This window comes from Anguilla anguilla, chromosome 3, assembly GCF_013347855.1.
Source record: "Anguilla anguilla isolate fAngAng1 chromosome 3, fAngAng1.pri, whole genome shotgun sequence".
In the NCBI taxonomy this organism is placed as follows: Eukaryota; Metazoa; Chordata; class Actinopteri; order Anguilliformes; family Anguillidae; genus Anguilla; species Anguilla anguilla.
In genome coordinates, this window is record NC_049203.1 from 41,530,754 (window position 1) to 41,554,981 (window position 24,228).

Genomic DNA, 24,228 nt, shown 5'->3' on the forward strand with positions numbered 1-24,228 from the left:
TAAACTCTGAATCAGTCAAAATTTGGATGCTGAAGTGCTGTGACATTTACAACCAAATTGTCTCAATAAATGCACTGACTATTTAAAATTGCCTTACAGGTGTTGCAATTTCTTCTAAAGGCGGCTTGAACATTTCCGGCTGACATTTCAACTCACAAAACGCCCAGCTGCCAACACAATACTCGGTAGAAACACCAGGAATCATGGCTAAAGGGCGCATGGATGAGTCAACATACCCACACAGGGAAGTTGCACCGTCTTTGCAAATTGGTTCAGGCTCTGTTTAATTGGTTTAAAATTGAAATCAGATTCAGCTAGACCTCCAAACAACGTGAAACACCGGAACTACCTTGTCATCCTACATTTAAAATCTTTAAAACTATACTTTACTCTGAATTTGACATTAAGACATATAGCCTAGATAATGAAAGCAAAGACATGTTTCTGAGTAAAATCAGATGAAACCCAATACAACAACTTGTAGCCACAAAAGCAGCTGATGTGATGCGACTGGTGACAAGATTGCTAGCCTCAAAACTACACAAATCTCCAGTTCTGCCTTGTCATCTTGGGTTTAAAAGCTTCAAAACTATATTTTACAATTTGACAAGACATCATACAGATCATAAAAGCCTAGACATAAATGTGACTGGTGAAAAACAGCAGTAGCCAAGGTCTCAGTAACATCAGTCTGAGGAAACGCTGGGGCTAGCTTGCCTTTTGGAGCTTAAAACCATTAAAATTATATGTAACCCATTCCGTCATAATCAGCTGGAAGTCACTATGACCAATTGCATATAAATCAAAGGTTGTCAAAAATATTAATTTTGGGCTGTTTGAGGTTTTCATATTATTGTCTGTATGTCTTAATGCCAAATCTGTATGTCTTAATGCCAAATTCAGAGTAAAAATATAGTTTTGAAACTTCTAAATGCAAGATGACAAAGCAGTAGGCCTACCGGAGTTTTGCGTCATTTGGCGGTCTAAATAATGTTACTTCTGCTCTGCTCTTATCTGTGTAGCCCTAGCCCCGCCCACCCTGTTTGCTCTGACAGTGCTGTGAATGCGCAACAGGAGGCAGGGCAGACAGCGGTCCTGATTGGTTGTTAAGATTTGGAGTGGCTGATTTTAGGACCATGGGGATTTTTTTCCTTAGGTCTTGCAATTTATTGATAACTGTCAGGATTTGAAAGAAATTTAACTGAATATGAACCAAAGTGTTCTTACAACAAACGTACATAATGGACCATTAAAGAATGTGTCATGACTGTAGGCTCTAACAGTTGAGGCAACAGAATCTGCATACTGCATTAGTACCTGCCAAATAACCAAGAATTTATTTTTAAAACACATCATAAAATGATCAATGTTTCTACTCATTCTGGATCATCATCACGATTGACCCAATTACCACAGTGGTGCATTTTAAAATAAATCCCATGCGGTCGGCACATTATACTACATTCACCAACATTGTTTTGGATGTGTGTCTTTTAGGTTTTTTTCTTGGTCTTGTCTGTAACTTGCTTTGCCATGTGCGGTTCTGAATGTCTGTCAAGCTAACACGAGAGGTGCATCAAACATTTTGGTGTGTCAGCACAGTGGACAGAACAGTAAAGACGGAAGTGCATCACACTCCAAGTGTGCTGACAAAATGAGAGCCACACTCTTGCTTCCACTTTGCCAAAGCATGCAGATGGCATTATGACATGTCCCTACGTATTGTGCAGTGTTTTGGCTGGTACACCAAAAAGTGCAATGTACTTCCAGTTTTAATGGGAAAGTGCATTTAGGTCAATACAACACAAATTGGGTTACAACCCCCTTTAAGCACTAGGCCAACAAAATAACAATAGAAAATAGAGTACTTTGGCCTGGCAAAATCAACTTCACCATCATGTTTTATCAGACTGGTAAATATCTGAATAAATGAATGCCATTTGCAAAACTGACTGCGTATTAAATGCCACAACACATAAATGGCATATGGATATAGACAACTTGCATTTTTGCCAGTTGACCGAAAGAACAATGTTTCATGAGACCTATATTTGCGCCACGCCCTAACATATAGCATAGTTACATTATTTAGAAAGTGTCCCAAGAACAAGAGCTTGCCATGAATTTTTTAAGAGGTGGGCCGGGTGGTGGATTGCACTACCGAATAAAGTAGTCGGGTGACGTATTTCATCGGGGCATTCCGCTTGTACAAATCTCGAAAAATCACGGAGTGGCGAATGTTAGAGAAACATGAAAACAACGATAGTTAATGCAGGCTTCGTTAAAAAAAATCACTTGAATAATCAGCTAAAATGGTTCGCTGAACTTGGCAGGCCGAAATAATACGAAAACGTAATGAAAACAACATCAACATACATCGATCTCTCCCTGTTGGGCCTTACGACGTACTGGACCCTCGAAGTAAATGCCTATATAAACTTGCTCAATATTATTCATGTACACATTCCAGACAGCTAGCTAGCAAGGCTACTCACTGAAATGACTAAATATTAATTTCTCCCATTTTAACAATGACGATATGACAAGCACTAATCTTTTTGACATCTCGCAAGCAAGCTGAAACGCCTAATTCGCTGGCAAGCTATGAACGTTCAGTTAGCTATACTAGCTACTCATTCTTGCTTTGATATACAGTAAATACTATGGTTACAAGTACCTGTGTGATTTGTCAACATTTTGTTTTCTGTCTAAGAGTGTACTACTGTGATATCTTGCAAGTTCAAAAGAACAGATTTCTACCTAGCTAAACGTTAGCAGTCTACCATTTCGAAGTATGGCTTGCAAGTGAGCCAGCTAGCCAGCTAGCTAAACAGCTCCGTAAATCTGTTTATATTGCCCCAAATCCACCATGAAAAAATGTCACATTTTAGTGCATTTAATGAACTTAACAAGCAAATAAAGTCTCCTACCATTTAGATGAACCGTTATTATCCGTGCTTGCATGTGCATTTAGCATTGTTTTAATAGCAGAAAAGGCATCTCATCTCACTGACTACGTAGCTAACTAGCTAGCCAACTAGCAGAACTATTTCCCCCTCTCATCCACAAAGCCCAGAATCGGTTTTAAGAGAGCTTAATACCCACAGAAACATATTTTATTGCTAGCTTCATTCTTCAAACTTAATATTTCTAGCTGCATACATATCGTATGTTTACATACAGAACAGTCTCAGCTTAACAGGAAAACAACCACAAACCCGCCACAAAATGGAGCTTTCCTGTGAGAAGCCCAGTGGCGCCTGCTCATGCACAAAAGTAACTAGTGCAACCTGTTGGTGGCGACTGGATACTGCATATATCAACTTATTTTTCCTGTCGCTCGTTTGCCAACTTTACTTTTAAATTTGCGAATTTAAAGAAGGCATAATATTCAATAATATCTACAACATGCTAAAATAGGGGCCTACCACTGAAGGCTGTACGTACTTGTGGTGCTTAGCTTTATAACGAAATCGAAAACAACACAGCGAGGCAGTACAGGGTAACCGCCCACTATTTACTGGCTAATGCTAAATGGATATAAACGTGAATTTCACTGAAACTGGAAAGTATTGGCTCTTACACCGTCAGCGGAAAGTCATAATATTGAAACCTGGTGAATAATATTGGTGCAAAGAACAAAGAAAACGCAAAACGTTACCTGTTTCCAATCCTGAAATTACTTAGGCCATTCCGAGTGCCAGCCAAACGCCAGTTTGCTAGTTAACATGCAATCATCCAAAGGTAATCATGAACCTCCGATTAAATCAATCTGCCTCCAGTCACTGCATTGCCCGCATTATCTAGATACGTTCAATGATACTCATTTGAGTATTAAAGGTTCATTCTGGACAGAGGAAGCTGACGCACCCTATTTGAGCCACAAATTAGCTAGCCAGTTGTCAGGAGCTACAACGTACAATCTTATGTTCCTTCTTTAGTTTTACGAACACAAATGCATATTTGTTCCGGGTAGCTAACCGCTTTAGCTACTGCACGTCACAGCTTCAAATACGAATCTAGCTAGTTGGCTAGCGTCATTGTATCATTTTCTCCGTCGATACACGCCCATTCGAACTCAACTCCCTTTCAAGCCATCGGTGGACCTCAGCTGTTCTTACTCAAATCGAGTTCAGCATATTCGTCCTGGACGGTTCTAGTAAGCTAACATAAGGTTCAAACTAAATTACGGATACGAATTCTGCACGTAAAGATAGGCAATCAAAACATGCTAGCTAATTAACACTGACTAACGCACACAAGAAGTGTGTAATTCTCAGTCTGAAACTAAACACTACCGCGACCAAATGAACTTGGGCAGCGCATACTAAGCGATTTCCACAAAAGGAAAACTTTGGAAATACTGCTTCGCATGGACAACTCGCAGAACAGTGCCGCTACTATGCTTATTTCTATCTGAAAAACGACGTCTTAAGGCGGGCTGTGATATATCATAGAACTGTTATGAACGTTGAATGCGATAGACGTGCAGATTAAAGCCAGAAAGTTGCAGAAACGTAGCTAGCCGGTAGATGAGTGGAGAGAGCTGGATTTTCATATAAAACTAACTCATAAATGTAATTATAATTCTAAATAATTATTGGCGGCTGTACATAAACTGGATCGGGGTGGGGAGGGAAATTATGAAAGAGGACAGGACTTTGGAGTGCTAAAAGAGGCCTTGATGACACTAGCACAGAGGAAACAGATAGAGAAAGCTTTCTGTTTGTAGGAAAGTAATAGGCATAGAATGTAAAGTGGTGGTGAGGAAAACAGGAAACGAGAGTCCGACCTCACTAATGCTTTGAAGAAGGTTTTGGTTTTTCTGGCAGGGCTGTTGGCATTTTGGCCAGAGCTTTGCCGCATGTGCTTATCCACACTTAGAAAGTAAGGGAAACTTTCCCACCATGTGGGTCACCTCTGGCATTAAGTGTGTGACCCTACTGGTATGTAGACAGTTGCGGCCCAGGTATGATGGGCTTATGGCACATTTGGCAAGTTAAAGGCTGTGGGGAGACCTGCTCTGTGTGTGGAACACTGGCTGAGTGTTGGCCGACAATTTTGAGGCAAATGTGACAGTTAGTCCAAATGTGCATTTGGTGTTTTTTTGTTTGTTTTGTTTTTTAAATCGGTCTTGTTCCTGATAAAAATTAATTAGAAAAATAATAATAATAAGCATGGATTTGGTAGTTCATATATATATATATATATATGTATGTATGTATGTATATAATTTGTGGATGCTAAGACATGAAATTACTAGAAGACAACCTTACTACTCCCACAATGAATAATCATTGTCATGGCAGCCAGCCTTCATAATGTAGCCAAAATAGCTATATTTCTTTACATGTCTTCAGTTTTTCTGTGTTCAACATTAAAGTTAATTTTGTTTGTCTCATTTATTTTCATGAGTTTGTGTGTTGGTCAGTATGACTCCATTCCAACGTCGACAAATGCAGCAAGTTTTTTTGTGGGAATCCGACAATTTATGCTCGTTAGTCAAACTCACCTATGTGAATGCCGTCTTGACAACGATCTTCCTTTTCCCTCGACGATGTCTGCGGGGCTGCCACTGCAGCATGGCAAGTAAAACCAAAGATTGGTAGAACTATGCGGGTAGCCAAATGAAACTTTTGTAGATAAAAACAAGTGCTATAAAAATACAAGTGTACATTTTTTGTGGACAGTTGCAGGGTTTCTTTTTTGTGAATACTTAAGTTACTTAGTAAGTTAATGTTTTGGGTATGAGGATATTGGTCCTGTCACCTGTGCAGTTGTTTTAGGCAGCTACTAGCTAGCATATCTAGCTAAATTAACTTCGATACATTAATGGGCTCAAATAGTTGTGCCCACACCCATGTTTTTGAGCATTTGCCTAGAAAAAGATAGATCTAATGGCAAATTTAAAAAAACTGAAATGTTGGGTAGCTACCCACCTCTCGGAAGCAGCTGCCCTCATCGGATTTTCACACATTACAGTCTCTAGACATAGAATGGTAAGCAAATGATAAACAAAAAACATCCAATGAGCAGCAGTTCTGTGATCAAAAACACATTGCTAATTTGAGACATCAGAGGAGAATCAACAGACTCTTTCAAGCTAACAGAAAGGCCACAAATGCTTAAATAACTGCTATTTACAGCAGTGTTATGCAGAATCTCTGAATGCACAACACATCAAACTTTGAAGCAGATGGGCTGACTACCCCGGGTTCCACATTTGTCAATTTGAAGATAAGCATAATTTACTCTGATCTGAACCCGAGTGGTATTATGTTACTGGACTTCTGTGCTGGTTGTGGTTTGTCCATAATGAACACCATGTTTGAACACAAGGATTATCATAAGTGTACATAGTACCAGGACACTTTGGGCCAAATGCCGATGATTAACTTTGTAGTTGTTTCATCAGACCTGCGACTAATTGTTTTGGACACTTGGGTGAAGAGAGGAGCAGAGCTGTCAATTGATCACCATCTGGTGGTGAGTTGGATCAGATGGTGGGGGAAGCTGCCAGACAGACCAGGTACACCCAAATGTGTAGTGAGGGTCTGCTGGGAATGCCTGGCAGAAGGCTCACCTCCAAGAGAGCGTTTCCCGTATCTTAGAGGAGGCTGCTCAAAACCTCTATTGTAGAAGTAGGTTGCAGCCAAAAGCTGGTCGGCATATGTCCTGGTGGCAACCCAAGGACTCGTTGATAGACTCCAGCAGTGAAGGAGGCTGTCAAGCTGAAGAAAGAGGCATTCCGGGCCTGGTTGGCAGAGGAGACCTCTGATTCAGTGGACAGGTACCGACAGATGAAAAAGGCTGCAGCTGCGGCAGAAGCAAAAGCTGGGGCATAGGAGGAGATTGGAGAGGTCTTGGAGGAGGACTTTCGGTCGAGCCCAAAGCGGTCCTGGAAAATTATTCTGCATTGGAGGGAAAAGCGGGACACCGTTCAGGCTGTTTCTAGCATGAATGGTGAAACTCTGATCTCAACTGGGGATATTGTCGAAGGAAGAAGGAACACTTTGAGTAAGTCCTGAATCCAACAGACATGCCCTCCTTCTTAGAGGCTGAGCTGGAGTGATCTGGGGAATCAGATTCTATCTCTGTGGCAAAGCACCAGGGGTGGATGAGCTTTATCCAGAAATGTTGAAGGCGTAGGATGTTGTTAGCGTGTCGTGGCTGACAGAAATCCTCAATGTTGCATGGAATTCGGGAACAGTGCCTTTGGAGTAGCATACCAGGGTGGTGGTCCCCATTTTAAGATGGAGGACTGGAGGGTGTACTCCAATTATCGGGGAATCACACTTCTCAGTCTCCCTGGGAAAGTCTATGCCAAGGTGCTGGAAAGGAGGCTTTGACTAATAATTGAACCCCAGATTCAGGAGGAACAATATGGGTTTTGTCCAGGCTGCAAAATAGCTGACCAGCTTTTTCCCTCTGGTAGCTATTTGAGGGGGCATAGGAGTTTGCCTATCCAGTGTACATGTGTTTTGCAGATTTGGTGAAGGAATATAACCGTGTGCCTTGGGGAATCCTGTGGGAAGTGCTGCGAAAGTATAGGGTGCCAGGGTTGCTGTTGTGTGCCATTTGGTCCCTGCAAACTCAGAGTGAGAGCTGTGTTCGCATTCTCAGCATTAAGTCAAGCTCATTCATAGAGGGTGCGCTTTCTCTCCCCTCCTGTTCTTGGTGTTCATGGACAGGATCTCAAGTCGCAGCCAAGGTATGGAGTATGTCCAATCTGGGGACATGGGAGTGACATCTCTGCTGTTTGTGGATGACATTGTTCTCTTAGCCTCATCGTACTGTGACCTTCAATGTGTACTAGAGCGGTTTGCTGCTGAGTGTGACACGGATGAGGAGCAGCACCTCAAAGTCTGTGTCCAAGGACCTCTCCCAAAAATATGGTTTGTTTCCTTCAAGTAAGGGGGGAGCAACTTCCCCAGATGGAGGAATTCAAGTATCTTGGGATCTTATGCACGAGTAAGAGAAAAAGGTATGTGGATATCAACTGCCGTACAGGTGCAGAGGCCATAGTAATTGTATTGAACAATGGTGGTAAAGAAGAAGCTCAGCTGAAAGGTAAAGCTCACAATTTACCAGTCAGTCTTCGTCCCTACTCTCACCTATGGTTACGAGCTATGAGCAGTGACCAAAAGAGTGAGATTGCAAATACAAGTGGCTAAAACAGGGTTTCTCCATAGGGTGGCAGAGCTTACTCTCCTTAATAGGGTGAGGAGCTCAGCTGTTCGAGAGGACCTCAAAGTGGAGCTTCTGTTCCTCCGCATTAAAAGGAGTCATTTGAGGTGGTTTGGGCATCTGTGAAGGATGCCTCTTGGGCACCTCCCTCTGGAGGTGTTCTGATCGAGGAGGGGAGGAGACCCAGGGGCAGACCTAGGACATACTGGAGGGATTATATCCACAGACTGGCCTGGGTTTGCCTTGGGATCCACCTGGATGAGTTGGAAGTCACTGAGGAGAGGGATGTCCGGGCTGCTCTGCTTGCCCTTTTGCCACCACAACCCTGATCTGGACAAAGCAGTTATAAAATGGGTGCATAGATAGATAGTGTGATAAATCTTGATTTCTGCAGCAACATGTGGTTGGTAGGGTCAGAATTTGGCATACACAATATGAATCCATGGATACATCCTGCCTTGTGTCAACAGTGCAGGCTGGTGGTGTACTTCCAGCAGGAAAATGTGCTATGTCATCAAGCACACATCATCTCAGGCCGGTTCCAGTGACATGACAGTGACTTCGGTTTACTCTAATTGTCTGCACAGTTCCTAGATCTCAATCCAAATAGCACACCTTTGGGATGAGGTGGAAGGTGAGGTTTGCAGCATGACTGTGGCTGAAAAATCTGCCACAACTGTGCAAAGCAGACAGGTCAGCATGGACCAAAATCCATAAGAAATGTTTATGGCACCATATGAATCCATGCCATGAAGACTTCAGGTTGTTATGGAGGTAAAAGGAGGAGGTGAGGACCACATTCAAAAGACTGAATAAAAGGGAAGCAGCAGGCCATGATGGAATCAGCCCTGCTGTACTACACCACTGTGCTACTGCCAGCAGCCATACCACCATGCAATCTTGCTGAATGGCTGAAGCTAAGCAAATGTGGGCTTGGTAATACTTGGATGGGGTACAGCCTGGCAAAACTAAATTGCGGAGCAGGGGGCAATCTTCCCTATGGTTGAATAAACCCCAATGCCCCAGTTCACTGATGGGGACACTGTGCTGTAGGAGATGCTGTACTTCAGATGAGACGTTAAACCAAGGTCCTGACTCACTGTGGTCATTAAAGACCCCATGACACTTGTTGCAAAGAGTAATGGGTTCCCTGGTGTCCTGGCTAAATTCCCAACCTGGCTCTCTCAAACTGGCCACCTAATCATTCCCTGATTTAATTGGCTAAAAATGTGTGGTGTGCGTTCTGGAACAAAATTGCTGCCGTGCATCACCCAGATGGGTGCTACACATTGGTTGTGGGTGAGGTGAGTTCCCACTCATCACTGTAAATGACTTTGAGTGTTTTGCTATAAAAGTGCTATATAAATGCAATGATTCATTCATTCATTCATACTGAACTGGCTCCCATGTTTACCAACATCTTCAACCATTGTTTGGTTCCAGTATTAAAGAACCCCCCATCCTCCCTGTATCCAAGTCTTCAAAGATCTCTCTCAACAACTACAGATTAATAGCTCTTACCTCAGCGATTATTTGAGTGCATCATTCTTTACACCTGGAATCACATGCCACCCCTCTCATGGACCTTTATCAGTTTGCATACAGAGCCAATAGGTCAGTAAAAGATGCTGTCAGCCTTCCTCTCCACCACATACTACAATGACTGGATACCCCTAACTGCTCCACCTGTAATCTGTTAATCAACTTTAGCTCAGCCTTCAATACTATAGACCTGGTCAGACTCTTCATCTTTCTGTGGAATAGAGTACAGATGGTCAAGGTTGGTAAACACTGCTCTAACCCTCTGTCAATCAATAAAGGAGCACCCCAGGCCTGCATGCTCTTACTCTGGCTCTTTTCCCTCTATACCAGGGGCGTGGCTATGGGTGGGCCTGGCTGGGTCTAAGCCCGCCAACTTCTTGCCTAGGCCCATCCTAGGGTGAAACTCGCATCTCGTCTTTTAGCAATAACAGCAAAAAAAAAAGACACACGAACTTGCCAACATCGTTACTTTGAGAGCGTAATTTCCCTGCTGATACGATACCCCTCCCCCTACTTAGCCTAGTGAAAGCATTTTCATCTATTCAACATCTATTCAATCGAGCTCATCCAAATTACGTGCGCAGATTCCACGAATACAGTACTAGGGAATGAAGGCAAAGACTAAGTGAAAGGGATGAAAATGCCAACGAGCTTTGATTGATTCTCGTGGTTTTAAACATTCTTTTATCTGATCCAAGAAAAAAACGAACTTTCAGGTAAGGAATTCTGGTAACAATTTGGTAGCCTATATAGCCTATCAAATAACAACACGTACTGTTATATTTCGACTCAAATTTTCATTTATTTTCAGCAGCTGATTTATGAGACTTTCTCAAGCCAATATGTTTTGAGGACATAGATTAGTTTACGTTACCTGCAATGTTAGTTGTTTAACACGATCTTTAAGTCTAATAGTATTGACAAATCAGTATTTACTGCAAATAAATCTGGCGAAAAAACTTAAGTTATCCACTTAAGTAGGCAAAACTAAAAAATAAACAACAGCAGCGTAACACAGCAGGCCAATGCATAGCAGAACACTTTCACGCTTGTAATGTACTGTAAATGCTATTGAGCTATTTATGGAATTAATTGTATGGCCCACCCACTTTTATTCAGGCCAAGCTGCAATTTCATTTCTGGCTACGCCACTGCTCTATACAAACCACTTCATGGTCCATCACAGCACTGCCAAACCTTCAGATATGCAGATGACAAAACCATCATAGGACTCATAACAAGTAAGGATGAAACTCCATACCATGAGCAGGTAAATCTAGAATTTGCCTGGTGCATGGACAATAACTTACAGGTAAACACATCTAAAACACAGGAACTTATCATTGACATCAGACACAATCCAAACTAAAAAAAAACCTCTATATTCATCTCTGGTGAACAAGTAACTATCACTGGCATTGTTTAATCCCTTGGCACACACATGAGTAATTCACTCAAATGGACTGTCAATATAGAACTCGTCTTTAAAAAAGCCACACAAAGTTTTTTCTTGCTCAGTTGAAAATGTAAAATAACACCTTCTCTGCTTTTGTACAGCCATCATTGAGAGCATTCTCCCATCACCTATAACAGTTTGGTACAGCAGTACATACAAAGAAAAACTCTAAAAAGGCTTCAGTGTATTGCCAGATTATTGGGCCTCATTCACAAAATGTGTACGATCACATGTGATCGTAAATTGTGTGTAAGAACGTTTCCAAGAACATTTCATTATGCTAATCACATGAACAGGATTAAGCATAAAATTTACAAACAGTCAGTATTCATCATCTCATACACCTGGGATACACACAAAAACAAAGGTCTGCACATGTATCATAAATCCCAAATTGGCTTTTTGTAGGAACATTTTAAGAACAAATATAACTGTCAACAGGGCAAAGAAAATCATTTCTAAATTATTGTGTGTAATTTGCTCTGTCTGATGTGTGCCAGGCGTCCTCATTTGGTTGTGTTGGGCTATCATTAGAGACTGAGTTGATTTCTATGCTGTACCGAATGCAAATTCCATCAGTTGTGGTTGTGTGGTCATTAAACTAAAGTAAACTGAAGTGAAAAGGGGGTCATAATAACGTGGACACTGTGTGTGTGTGTCGTTTTTAGTGTGGCATCCTGCTGCTTTTTGTGATGATTTGTTTTATGCATCCGGTAGTAAATGGTTTTAAAAAACAGCTGAAGTGTTATTAGCACAGTGGAAAATATCTCCATGTTTCCAGATAATATGGCACATAACATAATTACTGGGATTTAAAAAAAATAATAGGATAAAAACAATAAAACAATCTCCACCTTTGTGATGTGAAAATAACAATTAAGATCGCTACTTGACATTCACACTGCCACTTAAAACCATAAGTGGTTCTTAATTTAGGACAGTACAGCCTAATTCCTTGTAATAGATGGTCTCCATTAAGTGACTGCATTTAATGAGATGAATTCAATGCACATGCTCTTTCCTCTATTTTGTTCCTATGTTAATATTTGGTGTTCCGTCTGAGGCAGCAACAGCTCTTATTGGTGAGTCAATGTAGGTTTATGACACTAGTCATTTTTTTAAATTAAATGGTTGATTTGTATGCTATACCAAAGCAAGTGACATTACTCAATTCTGCATTCTGATTCTTAATTAGAATAGCAAGTGGCCTTGCTGATGATATGTATAATCATCCATTTAGGAACTTCATTTATCTGTAATGAAATTGTATGTCTTGAGTGGTGTTGCTGAAGAACCCTGGAAAGTTTTAGAAAGTTAAATTATAATTATTATATCTTGCAACACTCATGAAGTAAGAACAGGCTCCAGAGATTTAATACATTTTTGTTGGGGTGTTTATTCTCAAATTTTAAAAAAGTATGTTTTGATGAGCCGGGCTCGGATTTCAGCAGTTACTTCACTTGCAAACCCCAGCTTCTGCTACCCTGTAGCATGTGGATGCTCTCACTACAAAAATTAGCAACATAAATAAAACAAGTTCAGTTGGGGGTGTAGATGTGAACACACCAAATACAGATAAAAAGCTATGTGCCTCAGTCTGCTCTGCTTTAAAAATGTCTCCTGCCATTTTGCAACTCAGTCAAAACACTAAACGGTTTCACCATCACCAATGAAAACGCTTGAATTTCACTCATAAAACACTTTCAGTGGGTAATAGTTGCACTGAAACACCACTATCTGTGACACACTATTATAATTAATAACAGTAATAGTGATATCAATAACGTGATCAAAATAAATATGACATTGGGGGATGAATCCTGCAATCTTCTTCTAATGTCTAATATAATCTTCTAATATCTATCATTTTTCTTAGAGTTACAACACCTCACTTATCCACCGAGGCTGAGCTTCAAACGTTCTTCCAACTGGCCTACCTAGACCCTTAGTTTGTACAAATTCCGGAACGCTGCTGCGTCTCTTTGCGCCTGACCACACCATGACTTTAAAAAAAAATGATTTGGTCATATTAACGCTATATTTGATAATAGATTAAGAGCGAATGATATTCGAATTCTAATAAACAACACACTTTGTAAGACACCAAATTTCATCATATTCTGTTCAGTTCAATTCACTTAATATGTTGAAGATATACTTGATAGGATATACAACGAAGAAATTATTTAAATAAAGGAAATTATGGTTGTGAAATTTGTATATGTCTACCTGAGGACAGACTGAAATAAGCCAATTCAATGCAATTAAATCTGACATTAAATTGTATCCTTTAGCCTACATACAAGAAGATTCAACGTTTTAAGTCAGCATATCACGTAGACTACACAAAATGGGTGTAACGGTGAAGCCACACTATACTATATTTGTGGGCGTGTCACCTATTTTTGACAGACAGTTGTGTTCGTTAAATGTTGACCGGGTTTAATATCGTGTTTCATATTCATTGTCCTGTCTGAATAAAAATCATTTTTACAGTAACCTAGATCTGAAAGATGTTAGTCGACTGCCTAGCTAGGCTGTTTAATGTCTAGCTAGTGAGCAACAACCAACAACAAAAACACTGTCTGGCTAATTAGCCAGATAATGCCTTCAAAGTTATATCTGGTTAGCTAGCTAGGTGGCTGGTAGAAACGAAGAACTAGCAACTAACACATTAGGAAGATTTTTTTTTTGTTTGTTATTGTTTGTTGTTACTAACTATAGCTAGACATTAGACAGCCTAGCTAGGCAGCTTATTAACATTTTTCAGAGCTAGGTTACTGCAAAATGATTTTTATTCAGACTGGACAGTGATAGTAGGCTAGCTAACGGCGATAACTAAATTGCAGAGCCACCGACAATTTCAGAGACTTTTCTCCACGCTGCGTTCCTCTTATCAATGTCTCTGTAGGAGATTTTATTAAGTCGGGAAACCCGATACGGAAATTACGAGTTAGGTCCTCCATTGTGGAACGATAGAATGTGGAACTAAAATGAGAAAAAAATAGGGACAATTTACTTGACGGATCATTAGGCTATATCAAATCAGATTGGTTACCGCGACGCGGCGAGGGGGTCAAAGTTGAATTTTTGCCATCTCCACTGCGGCCTCGCCGCTCCCGCCGCGCCGCCGGCAATCCCAACATGCCTTGCAGGGTCTGGCCGCCACCTCTCATTCAAAATGAATGGAGGCGGCGCCGCCGCGCGGCCGGGCCGCGTATAGTGTGGCTTCACCGTAATGCTGAAACCACACTATACGCGGCCCCGCCGCGCGGCGGAGCCGCCTCCATTCATTTTGAATGAGGGGTGGCGGCCAGCCCCCGCAAGGCATTTTGGGATTGCCGGCGGCGCGGCGGGAGCGGCGAGGCCGCAGTGGAGATGGCAAAAATTCAACTTTGACCCCCTCGCCGCGTCGCGGTAACCAATCTGATGTGATATAATGATCCGTCAAGTAAATTGTCCCTATTTTTTTCTCATTTTAGTTCCACATTCTATCGTTCCACAATGGAGGACCTAACTCGTAATTTCCACATCGGGTTTTCCGACTTAATAAAATCTCCTACAGAGACACTGATAAGAGGAAATAGCGTGGAGAAAAGTCTCTGAAATTGTCGGTGGCTCTGCAATGTAGTTATCGCCGTTAGCTACTATCAGTGTCCAGTCTGAATAAAAATCATTTTTGCAGTAATCTAGCTCTGAAAATGTTAATAAGCTGCCTAGGTTACTGCAAAATGATTTTTATTCAGACAGGACAATGAATATGAAACACGATATTAAACCCGGTCAACATTTAACGAACACAACTGTCTGTCAAAAATAGGTGACACGCCCACAAACAGCCGACTGTGGGGACGCGGCGCGGCGACAGGAAAAATAGGGACAATTTACTTGACGGATCATTAGATCAAATCTGATTGGTTACCGCGACGCGGCGAGGGGGTCAAAGTTGAATTTTTGCCATCTCCCCCGCGGCTCGCCGCCTCTCGCCGCGCCGCCGGCAATCCCAACATGCCTTGCGGGGTCTGGCCGCCTCCCCTCATTCAAAATGAATGGAGGCGGCGCCGCCGCGCGGCGGGGCCGCGTATAGTGTGGCTTCACCGTTACTGTGGTGTATTTTCAAATTTACCCCACCCCCTCCGCAAAATAAGATAGCGAAACTAAGTTTGCCTTTTCCCGTTTTATTTTATTTTTTCCTGCCAGGACAATAGAAAAACGAAAAGGCTTGTATTTTTCAGCTGCTTATAAAATATCTGGTGTTTATCTGGTTTTATCTTGTTCTCCACTACTGCAAGAGGGAACTAGGGACACACCCCCAGTAATATAAGGATGAAATATAAATCAGAGCATGTATACCTAGCATTTTAGAGCATATTTCTGTGTATAAACAGGCCATCGTGACGCGCGACAAGCCGAAAAAATAGAACAGAAGCGAAAAACTACGCTTCAGTTCGCTTGTGTCGCGCAAGCTTTGCAGCCGGTTCGCGACGCGTTGCATCTGGTGGAGACGACGTCGCCCGCTGCCGTTGTAATAACAGTACTTCAACTACGCTTCAGTTACGCTCGCGGTCGATACGCGTGCGGTGGGTGTCCGGCTTAATACAGTTACAGATGGTATTTGCCTTTAAGATGATGTAAGACATTATTTCCCAGGATGGTTTCTCCTAGTACCGCTCAAGCAACTTGAGTAGACGTTTTTTAAGCAGTGTACAACCGTCTTGGCTCCATCAACAACCTATTCACCCAGTGACAGATACTTAAAATCTTCCGAGAACAAATAAGCAATAACATACCACAAGCTAAGGATGGAGAAGAACAACTAATTGCGTAGCCTACATGTTAAATTGACCAAATCGATGGGGACGGTAGCCTATTGCGTCGTATGAATAATGCTCTTTGTGAAGTTCCCTCATCCCGTACCAGATCAGTAAAATCCATCGCATTCCGAAGGAGTTGAAAACGCTCCAGATCGCCTACTCTGCTAAAACTGCTGAAGTAGCCATTAACTTGGAGATTTCTTATCCAGGTTCAAAGTGAGGGGATTTAGCTTACTTTTTTTGCTTGAACAAAGGTAGGACCTTGACAGAACACACCAAACGCCGGTTCGTTTGATAACCCGATTCATATTCACAAGCTATTTCCTTACGAAATATTTGAAGGTTACATTTCTAAAACTACTTCGTTTCTCTGGTGATTTAGAAGCAGTGGTTGACGTCTTAAAGACCAAAATAGCCTAAAGATGTCATGCAAAATCGCCCATTTCTAGCAAGTGTAAATAATTCAGTAAATAGGCTAACCTTAGGCTATATCTATGTAGGTTAGTATTTCTCGTAAGTGAAATCGTCTTTTTATTTTTGAAATGAGTTTGAATTGATATGTAGGCTAGTATCGTTTGTTAAAAATATTACGGAGGAATGGAATGTAGCCTATAGGCTACTTCTCCAAATAGACCAGCGCTAGGCATTTTGTGTGTAGTTTGGAACAATGGCATTGAATGAAAACTGCAGGACATACCCGCCGCCCAAAGAAGGTCAGAATAATTTCCCCGACGTTGTTGAACTCAATGTTGGGGGGCAGCTATATTCCACTCGCCGTGCCACTCTAATTACCATTTCCAATTCACTGCTAGGAAGAATATTCTCTTCTAAGACAGATCTTACCAGTGCCCTGCCGCGGGATCCTAAAGGGCGCTACTTTATCGACAGAGATGGGTTTTTATTTCGGTATGTTTTGGACTACCTCAGAGACAAGCAGGTCGTCCTACCTGACCACTTTCCAGAAAGGGAGAGACTAAAGAGGGAGGCAGAATACTTTCAGCTGCCGGAGTTTGTGAGAATTTTGACCCCTGACGACTTGAAACAAAGTCCGGATGACAATTCCCATAGTGATTTCGAAGACGCTTCACATGGGAGGATATGCCCTTCGTCGTCTTTTGTTTCAGATGACAGAAAGTATGGGTTCATTACGGTCGGTTATAGAGGTTCGTCGTGTACCACGGGCAGAGAATTCCAGGCCGAAGCAAAGTTTAGACGGGTATCCAGAATTTTGATTTGCGGGAGGATTTCATTGGTGACAGAGGTCTTCGAGGGGACCCTGAACGAGAGCCGGGACACTGACAGGCCGTACACCTCTCGGTTTTACCTCAAGTTCAAACATCTGGAGAGAGCTTTTGACATGCTAGCTGAATGTGGATTCCATATGGTTGCATGTAATTCGGCGGTGACAGCATCATTGGTCAGTCATTGCACTGATGGCAATATCTTGTCAAGTTACACAGAATACGTCTTCTTTCGTAAGTCAAATTTATTTATTAAAGACCACCTAGAGTCTATACAGCTATCCGTATGTAGTATTACTAATTACTGAAGGATTTCGCGATTTCTAACGTACGGTACATCAAGTGCTTAGACATTTCAAATGAGAACATGAAAGTGACAAATCTCATAATATAATAACTTTTCGGGGTTACCACAAGAGGGCGCAAGTGATTTACTGCTTGTTCAAGTGAATTTCTTTTTTGGCTGGACCGTAACTTCGGGGCCAGACCTACAAATGCGAATGTCTGTGACTGAGTGACTGAGTGATGAAGTTACACCATTGGTCGGCCGAGTTATGAAGTTACACCATTGGTTGGCCGGATCACGTGTGTTAGGTCCAGCCATGTACTAGATTTTAACCTGGTCTTGTTTAACCTTGATGTTATAAGGCAGGAGTCTTCAAACCTGGTCTGCTTATGACAAGGGAAAGGGTTTATGTTCCAATATGCATATGCCATGGTAAATGCAGCCTGTGTAAATAACCCCCATAATTTAATTTATTCCTGTTAATTTCCATGTATTCCCACAATATTTCATGCATAGTTTCCACCCCTGAATATTCCTGAAATTTTGCAACCATAATCAAGAATTACATTTAATCAGATTGAGCCTAAATAGTTTGTCATTTGCTACTATGTCTGACCTCCTCTTCCATATCTTGTGAGAAAAAGTCACTTTGTTCTAAATATCAAATTATTCTGGGAAGTTTCAGTTTAGGTACAATTTGCTTTTTCAACAACATGAAGCACATTTGCTCTTAATGCAACTTTATGGTTTTGATTGCATCTATGGGAATGAGCTCACTAAGAAACCAGTCCTGGAGTACCTCTTTACAAGATGGGCTAATTACATTTCATTACAGTAATTTAGCAGACACTTATCCATAGTGACTTACGAAGTAAAATATGGCCTAAAATGCATTTATTAGGTTTATGAGAGCAGCAATGACAGAATACAGAAAAGGACCGTTCAATGGCGGGGGTCTGACCCCCCCTATTATGACTTGGACCCCCCCAAAAGAGATAAAAACAACAGGTCGGGGGGTCGAAACATTTATATATCCTTCTTACCTGTAATCGTTATATGTGTCATATGTTGTCAAAATTGTCCTTGGGGTGGGAATGTGTTAGTGAATGGTGTGTGGGCCCTGACTTTATGTATTGCCTGTATTATATAGGCCTAGATAATGTCACATGATGTAATTCACCATTAATGGTCACAAAATGTACACACAACACAGCTACAAATAAATTTTGTATTGATTGATTGAGATGCTCTTCCTTCCTACAAAGGCATTCTTTTAAATTCTGGATTTTGAATGTTACCTTCTTCATATTAGGTATGATCTCACATAACTAGGGAATCTGTTTAATAAAAAACAATAATAACATGGTATTTTTAATCCATGGTTTTGAATGTGATGACACCCAAAACCTAAACATATCGATATAAACAGATGTATTTTTAATGGCATCATCGTTTACTTCTCCATTATGATGCATCACTTCTAGACTCTTTTAATAGCTTGGTCCTGTGGGCAGATGGCAAAGCTGTGAAACTGTGAATACTGGAGTGTTATCATACAACCTTGAGTGGGAGGATGTGCAATGATCTGCATATAGACTACAGTACATACCAATGGTTCTAAAACCTAGTACGTGACAACACTTTTTTTCAGCATAAAAATAGCCAGTTTGTATAGTGGCAGCCTGGCCAGTATACTTGCTTAATGCCCTGTATGGAAAGTGGTCAGCATCAGATCAATTTTAAATGAGTACTGTAACTCCTAGCCCTTGTGTTCCATTTACTTAGCACCTGTAAAACTGTTAGCATGGGTCAAATATACACATTATTGAGATTTTAAAGCATTACAGAAATAAAATTTATGCAAAAATGCTCAATATATGTTATCTTTATCTCAATTTCAAACAATATAAACTATGTATATGGTTAATTGTTGCCTTTTACCTCTGCTTGATTACAATTGCACAATTAACCCATAAATCCACTATAAAGATGGCATGCAGGGCATAAATCATGTTTGTTTGTGAAAAATGTAAATGAAATGCAGTAATTATTGACATTTATTGTTTTAAACTGACATTCTCAATTATTTATCTTTATCTTATGTTCAAAGAAACCATATAGGCAAAAAAGACATAAAGGCAATACCAATTATGAACAACAAATAGAAATACTATTTTAGTAAAAAAGTATTTTAGTAAATATCCAAAATGGGTCGTTTGACCCAAATCAAATTGAACACTGGTTAATATATTACATGTGGTGTCTGTGCATAACTGATGATCTAACACTGATACTTCTATTATGTGAAGTTACCCTGTTACCACCTACAGACAGAACATTAGCTGCATTCCTGAAGAGAAGATAGATGCTGTGCTAGGTGACCTACCCTTGTCACCTATGCTGAACCGTGCCTGCTTTTCATTGTATTCAATGTGTAGGCAACATGGCTAATCAAAGTGATTTACAATTAGCCTGCAGTGTTTTTTAAATAAAAATGAAGTTATGTTCACCAATTGGGATCTGTGATTTGTGAACAAAATGTTCAGCTGTTCACGAGCACAGACATTGCTACTGAAACAATGGGAAGCATTTCTGAGCAGATGATATTTCTAAGAAGTTCCAAACAATAGTTTTTCAAGTACATTTGTAATTGTGATTTTTTTTTAATGCTCCACAGAAGGAAAATGGTACAGTCACATTTCGTACTTATCTGCATACACATCACATTTTTCGTGAAACTACTCCCGGGCACATTATAATTTTGCAGCCTACTTATTTGGCCTCCTCAAGGATCCAAATTACAAGGGCTAAGCAACTTCTTACAATTATACAGTTCTCTTTTTCCCCAGAGAGAAAAAAAACAATACCCAGTAAAATAGCTGTTGGAGAATGGAAATTAACTTATACCTTAATGAAACACTAATGTAACTTATACCTATGAATTTCTGTCCACAGAAAGATCTGCTGCCATAATGAAGTGAACAGCATGTGCTATGAACATTTTATCTCCTAGTTCAGCATTACATTTGTATACAGCACCATCTGTCAGCTGTGCAGATTATACAAATCCTCTGGGAGCCTTGATGTTTATTAGCAGATAGAGGTCTATAAAATAAGTAGCCATGCAGACGTACATCAATTTTATTTGCAGAATTGTATTAAATTGTTTACTCAACGTAGCATAAATGACTTAATCAAAGTGTTCTAAACTTGGCATAAATTAAGCAAACGAGGTGTTCTAAAAAGGCAGTCATATTCTGTGGAGCTGCGAACAATGGGGCATTGCAGTGTAGCCAACACTAATGCCTTTTCACTCTACTGTGCCAAGCCAAGTTGCACTGGGTAATAGCACCTTCTAAATGTTTTTACAAAAGAATGCTGGCATGAATCAGCCATGGACTGTGGAAGAGGTGGCAATGTCCAAGGCAAGCTTCTTTCTCCATGTTGATGGCAGGACTTTAAATATTGAAGTGCATTGTGCTGAGACACCAATGCTAACTGACTTTTCTTATATTATCCTGTGTGTGTGTGTGTGTGTGTGTGTGCATGCACATACGTGCAGGCACGCAGACTCATGTGTGTGCTCAGTACCAGAAGATAAGCTTTCAGTCATTTTGAACAGTTGTGTGTGGTCTGTTTCAGGTGGGCCATCACAGAGCTCATCAACCCTTCACTTTGACTGCTGCTGCAAGAGCCACGGGGGTGACCTACAGGAGGAGAGTGGCACCTCTTTCAACGAGCTCTCTACCTCTTGCTCAGAGAGCCAATCAGAGTCCAGCTCGCCCCACAGTACAGGGCTAAGCAGCCCAGTGAAACGACGCGCCAACTTACAGACACTGGACCGTCCGCCGAAGAAGGGGACTGTTCAGATGCTGCAGCAGTCAGAGCTCCACAGGCTCCGCACATTGACCGGAAGCTCAGGCGACACTACCGCCTACAGGAAGAAGCTGGCCCCAGAAAGGATGAGCATTGAGGAGGAGCTAGAGAAATGCATCCGGGACTTCCGCAGGATCAAAATCCCTGATCAGTTCCCTGAAAGAAAGTATGTGTGGCAATCAGAGCTCCTCAGAAAGTATCACCTCTGATAAGACCAATCGTCAGGCACATGAACAGCAAGCAGAAACGTGTGCAGATGTACTGTACTGTATGTTTTTATCTCAGACTTCTCTCTCAGGCATAAGAATGCTCGAAAAACAAAACTACATTTTTTATATGGCATATTGTACCATGTAAAAGCACAATCTATGGCTTCCAGCATTACTGACTCAGTACAGTTAATGTCTAGCATTGAAAAGTTACAATATTCATGTTTGAGTTTACATGAGTTTCCCATGAGTTTCTTCTGTACCTTCTAATGCCTATAAGCACTATGGGATTATTCATGTAACTCAGGGGACTAGCTTATATTTACCATTTCTATTTCCTCTTTCAATTCTGGTGCAGACAAACATTATAGAACTGTCCTTAAAAACATATGACACTGCAAACTGCAGGTGACTTTTATACTCTACCCTGTGGTGATGCCTGCAACAGTTAGCACTGATACAGTCAAGATAAGACATGAGACCAGTGCATCCAGTGGTTTTAGCAGTGTAGCTCACCTGGAAGCCCCCTCGACCATGCATTCTGTGGAAATATATGGCAAGTTTGTGAATTGGTAGTCAAATATGTATTCATTGTTTATATAAGAGTGCAGACTTATTAAAGCACTAAAAAACATTTTATACCTATGTGGAGAGATCAAGAAATTTCCAGTTAATCTCACCAGAGGTGGAAAGTCCAGGGGTCAGAAAGTAAAACTCCTGCCATGCGTTCCATCCACCCAGGAACTCAGCCAGCTGGTTTCATTAATTAGTTCTGGCTGCTGGCTGAAGAATTGTGCTAATTAGCAAATTTGGGGACTGGAACAAAATACTGGGGAGGACTTTTACTTTCTGAACCCAAATTTTCCACCTCTGAATCTCACAAATTTTATGAATCAAGATATTTATTTATTTGCCTCTATAGGATATTTTATTTCTGTTTTTCAAAAGAGTACAATCCTGGACACTGAGAATAATTACAAGCAAAAATGACATGTATTCATTAAAATCACAATGAAAGTAAATCTTTCCTGCTGGCAGACATTACCAGTGAGATCTATGGCCTCAAGCATGTGAAAGTCTCTCCAGTCCTGGGGGATGTGTGCCAGAAATCCTATACTGTACTGTACCCTAAAGTCTTACAGTAAATGCAAAGAGGTATTTCCCAACACAACACAGGTTCAGTATTAAAAAACTATATAATGATGCAGAAAATAATAATAATAATAATAATAATGTAATAAATGCACATATTCAATAAAATTGTCTGTTCAGGTATTCAGTCTAATATTTGGTACGAAGTAGACACAATGGCCGTTTATTGTCCAATATACATATACTATATGCAGACCTGCCAACCTGCACGCATTTTGTGTACCAACCACGCAATTCTTGGTCAAAATACGCAGGTACGAAATGCCAGCTGAAACTACGCAAATATATATATATATATATATATATATATATATATATACATATATATATATATATTATTGTCATTTATTTACGGAAAACAATCAATCAATACAAAACAATACCGTACATTTATTCGGCATTTAAACTACATCACTCGGATTGGACCAGATGCTACTACCTTGTGGTTCTGTAACCCCTCCCCGACCCACTCTCACTCAACATCCACTGATACTCAGCGGTACTTATTTATCCACCGAGGCGTAACGCTGCATTGCTATTACAATGGGAAGTGGGGAAGTAATAATCAAGCACAAAAAATGTGACCGTAATGTTAACATAAAACGTTAAAACATGTTCGGTAACTTTACAAGATGATGCATTTCTAGGGGTATATACTAATGAGATAAATTTGTATATATAGTTAGCCGTAGTAGCTCGCATACGATGTGATTAGCCTCGTTACGAGACGGCTACGATGTGAATAACTAATAGAGTAATTTAGTTGCAGTAATTCAAACGCCACGGAGACTCCCTGTTCTAACTTTTTCGCGCACGCTCTGTTGGAGCAAAGTGACCATTGCAACCATTTTGCAGCACCAGCCTTGCAGTTAGAAAATAATCATGACCTCAGATGACGAGGATACAGACAAGGAGAGAGAGAGAGAGAGCAGCAGGGAGCAAAGAAGTGAGTCCATGCTCCCCAGAAGTTCCTCGCAAAATATCAGGAGCAATGGCCGTGCCCCCGCCCCTCAAAACTTCCGCACCATGCATTTTGCACATTGTGCAATTATGATTTTGACATTAGCCACCAAGGAGCTTCAGGTAATAATTTAGCTAAACCTCTAGTTACAAAGGCCCACATTCCTAGATAATTTTTGAATTGAATACATTTTTTTCCCCATTAGGCCTATATGATGTGTGCCTATATGAGCTGATTCAATTATTTAATTATGAAATAAAAATGGAAATCATGAACAGAAACTTGGTTTTATTCATAATTTTATTCATAATTGACAGTGTTTTACAGTGTTTGCAACATAAGTTTCTGTAAATACTTGAAAATGAAAACATATGTTACAATATACAAAATAAATTATTTCAATTTTTATTAAATAATTGAATGCAATTCATTTATGGTTATCAGTTTGTATAAGCACACATCATATAATGCAATATTAATCATAAAAAAATGGTTTTAAGCAGG

The 24,228-nt window shown here is 40.7% G+C and overlaps 1 protein-coding gene across 1 annotated transcript; it reads left to right on the plus strand.

Moving 5' to 3' along the window:
• The first annotated feature begins 15,744 nt into the window (after positions 1-15,744).
• On the plus strand, positions 15,745-23,840 carry LOC118222749 (BTB/POZ domain-containing protein KCTD16-like). Its single transcript, XM_035408546.1, has 2 exons — positions 15,745-17,474; positions 21,169-23,840. Exons 1-2 carry the CDS (start codon positions 16,667-16,669, stop codon positions 21,609-21,611), a joined length of 1,251 nt encoding a protein of 416 aa, XP_035264437.1. The 5' UTR covers positions 15,745-16,666; the 3' UTR covers positions 21,612-23,840.
• Positions 23,841-24,228: the final 388 nt, after the last annotated feature.